At 45.3% G+C, this 3,956-nt stretch overlaps 1 protein-coding gene across 1 annotated transcript; it reads left to right on the forward strand.

The window, feature by feature from the left end:
• Positions 1 to 2,333: 2,333 nt before the first annotated feature.
• Positions 2,334 to 3,194, forward strand: LOC104948512 (RNA-directed DNA polymerase from mobile element jockey-like). Its single transcript, XM_010774716.1, has one exon. The coding sequence runs from the start codon at positions 2,334 to 2,336 to the stop codon at positions 3,192 to 3,194; it is 861 nt and encodes a 286-aa protein (XP_010773018.1).
• Positions 3,195 to 3,956: the final 762 nt, after the last annotated feature.

Consider the following 3,956-nt stretch of genomic DNA (forward strand, 5'->3'; position numbering starts at 1 on the left):
CCCCTCACTCTCTCTCTGCACCCTTGAAAGCCTGCGCAAAGCCAGGGATGTGTAAAACGGGGCGGCCAAATGAATTGCTGGGGCTCTGGAGCTCTCTGAGCCGCCAGGAGCTGCCCTACCTGCGCTGAGTCAGCAGCGCTCACTCTATCCTCTAATGGACAGCAAAGGAATTTAATTAGCAGGAAGCCGCAGAGCAGGTTATGGAGCGGGGGGGAAGTGTCCTGTGTGTGTGTGTGTGTGTGTGTGTGTGTGTGTGTGTGTGTGTGTGTGTGTGTGTGTGTGTGTGTGTGTGTGTGTGTGTGTGTGGCCATTGAGCATTCGACCCCTGCTGTCATCCTCTGGAAACCCCGTCCGTCAGCGGGACGATCTGCTCTTATCATCAGAGTCCTGTTTGTTTGTCCTACAGGGACGGGGGTCACTGAGCTGCAGGAGTGAGAGGTCATCGTGTGATTGACTGCAGTTATTAGTCCAATGGTTTATTTCGTAACTCTTTGATATTTTATGATTTTGTTTGAATCACTCTTTAAGAAGATAATTGTGTGATTTCTGCCTCTTAATTCATAGAGATATAATCAGACAGCCTTTCTGTTTTGGCTATTTTTGCTGTTTACATGTATATTGTATCTTTCAATCCTAAAAGTAGAAAAATGTGTTTCTTTCCTTTTTCTCATCATTATCGTTAAGTGAATATTTTTGATGTTTTATATACCATATGATAACTAGTGGAAATAATAGAGCAATAACTAAATTATTTATTATTCTTTTTCTCCTCCCCCATTCTACTCCGTTCAAACTACAAAACGTTCAGCTTGGTTAGGAAATGTGAGGTATTACTTTTCACATTGATAACTTTCATAATTCTAGAGATATTACCCATAATTCATCAACACTTCTCCAACAGGAATGATTTGAAAACCTCTTCAGACTTGAAAAATCTTCATTTCATGTTCATGTTCAACTGCTAACTGCTCCTTCATACTTTCACTCAGAAACCTCATTCAAGCTCTAAAATGTTACACATCTGTTTGACATTATTCGTATGACACAAATATTACACAAGGTTTGGAGCCTGGTAAAGAAGCCTTTTTCAGATTTTAACATTAGTGTGTATTGCGCTGCTCGCAATACACACTAACAGAGTGGAGGAAAGCTTGAAATTCGCCTAAAATGTGTTCTTTAAACCTGCCATAAATGCCTGCACCTATGACTCGCACATGCGTATGTATTTAGAATCTTATCAATCAATGTGACCCTTTTTTTTAAGTGAGTAGTGGACCTAACATCTTTTAGGGGGGTCCGGGGGCAATGCCCCCACGGGAAGATTTTTTTTAAATGCACTTTGAGAGGGACTAAATCTATGGATACATCTCTCAACAACACCCATGTGAAACAGAACTGTAAACAGATTTACTTTTCTTTATGCATATTTTTCAAATCACTCCCCTTTTAAACTGTATTTTAGTTTTACTGTCCTGTAGTATGAATTGGAATAATTTCATACCTGTTATTCTCTTATATTTGATCACTATAATGATCATATAAAGGTGTGCCTTGGAAATACTTGTTTACATAAATGATGACCAAACCATTTGAGACCCACTGAGATAACTCTCTCAGTCTGAGAGGAGAGGACTCTCCTCCACCTGTAGAAACAGCTCTTTATATCCGTTAACTTAGCTAGCTAACCAGATGCTAACAACAACAATCCCCGGCACCCGTGCGCTTTCTCTCTCTCTCCCACTCTCTCGCTCGCTCGCTCACCCACACAAAATGCGCTCGTGCCACACACAGGGCCGGAATTTGAAAGACACACAACGACCCAGAATAACTTACTACTTCATCCTATTATTTTCGATGGCTTTATTGTATGATCATATGACAGATGAACAGACCGCCACTGGGCTTACAACTAAAGACACAGCTACGCAAAAAACGCGGCATGCAGTAACAGCTCCTTATGTGTACTGCTATTTTTGAAGTGCCGGAGCGGCATTCCGGTGCGTTCCGGCCGCACTACACCCCTGCTCTCGAGAGCAAGGATGTGACAAAACGTTTCACAGCTCCTAATTCAGCCCCATTGTAAATGTAGCCTCATCTTTCCTCCGAGGACCAGCAGCACACCTTTAGTTAAACTGCCAAAGGAGCCACATTATTGACCCCAATGTACACAAAATGCACACTAAAACCCTCCTCAGGGACCTGGCATGCTCACAGCATCAGAATTCTAACGATAACAGATACAGTTTTTCCAACAATAGTTAGAAATGTTAGAGGTTTATTTCTCATTCAGAACAACGGAAAGGGTCTCCTTTCACTGATCACTGCCCTTCTCCATGGAAACCTTTGATTCACAGCCCCTATCCCGGTTCTCCCCTGTGACCCCAATGCAACTGTCCACCCTCATGGCTGGAATGAACTCCACCTGCACTCTGGACCCCATACCATCTAAATTATTCAGGGAATGCCTCCCTCCCATCTCCCAACTCATAACCACAATCATTAACTCCTCCCTCTGCTCTGGATCAGTCCCCCCCTCACTCAAACTGGCTGCTGTTACACCCATACTGAAAACCCCTGGACTCACACCTGACATCATGTCCAACTTCCAGCCCATCTCCAATCTCCCCTTCCTATCAAAACTACTCAAACGTGGTGTAGCCTCCCAACTGAAATCCCACCTCAGCTCCAATAACCTGTTTGAACCCTTTCAATCAGGATTCCGCATAAAGCACAGCACAGAAACAGCCCTCCTCAGAATCACTAACGACCTCCTCCTCTCCTCAGACTCCGGCAATCTCAACATCCTCATCCTCCTCGACCTCACAGCAGCGTTCGACACCATCAACCACACCATCCTGCTGTCCCACCTGGAATCATCTCTTAACATCACTGACACTGCACTCTCCTGGCTGAAATCACCAGTTCATCACCAGTTCATCCACATCAATAACTGCACTTCCTCCACTGCCCCTCTGTCCCAAGGCGTCCCCCAGGGTTCGGTGCTTAGTCCCCTCCTCTTCATCCTCTATATGTTCCCCCTTGGAAAAATCATCCGCTGCCACAACCTCCAGTATCACTGCTACGCTGGTGACATCCAACTCTACATCTCCACAAAAACCATCACTGCCACAACTCACTCACCAACTGTCTCTCAGAAATTAAATCCTGGATGCAAACCAACTACCTTCAACTGAAGAGCGACAAATCAGATATAATCATAATCGGACCCACATCCCGCACCAACACCACCCAGAACTTCAACCTCACCCTTGACAACACCACTCAAATTCGATAAGCACACAAACCATATCACCAGGACTGCCTTCTTCCATCTAAAAAACATTGCCCGCCTCCGCCCCTCACTCTCCTTCCCGGCTGCTGAAACCCTCATCCACGCATTCATCACTTCAAGACTGGACTACTGCAACAGCATCCTGTATGGTTCATTATTCAAACTTCTAAATAAGCTACAATATATCCAGAACTGCGCTGCCCGCCTCCTCCCCCACACCCGCTCCAGAGACCACATCACCCCCGTCCTTCAAAACCTGCACTGGCTCCCTGTCCGTCAACGAATACACTTAAAAAATCCTTCTGCTAACACACAAAGTTCTCAATAACCAGCCCCCCCCCAACCGCACCGACCTGATCCACCACTACACCTCTTCCCGCAGCCTTCATTCATCAGAAGCGAACCTCCTCTCTATCCCCACATGAACCAAGCTCCGAACCTGGGGGCACAGAGCCTTCTCCATCGCTGCCCCCACCCTCTGGAACTCCCTTCCACAACACATCAGAAACTGCACCGACCCCCCCACTTTCAAAACACTGACCAAAACACACCTCTTCAGACTGGCTTTTAATTTGTGAATTATGTTGTGTTGCTGTTTTAATATTTGCTATTCTATCACCACTGTAACGCATCTTTGAGCACCTGAAAAAGCGCTTTGAAATTA

This window comes from Notothenia coriiceps, unplaced genomic scaffold (genome assembly GCF_000735185.1).
Source record: "Notothenia coriiceps isolate Sejong01 unplaced genomic scaffold, NC01 NC01_scaffold00014472, whole genome shotgun sequence".
NCBI lineage: Eukaryota > Metazoa > Chordata > Actinopteri > Perciformes > Nototheniidae > Notothenia > Notothenia coriiceps.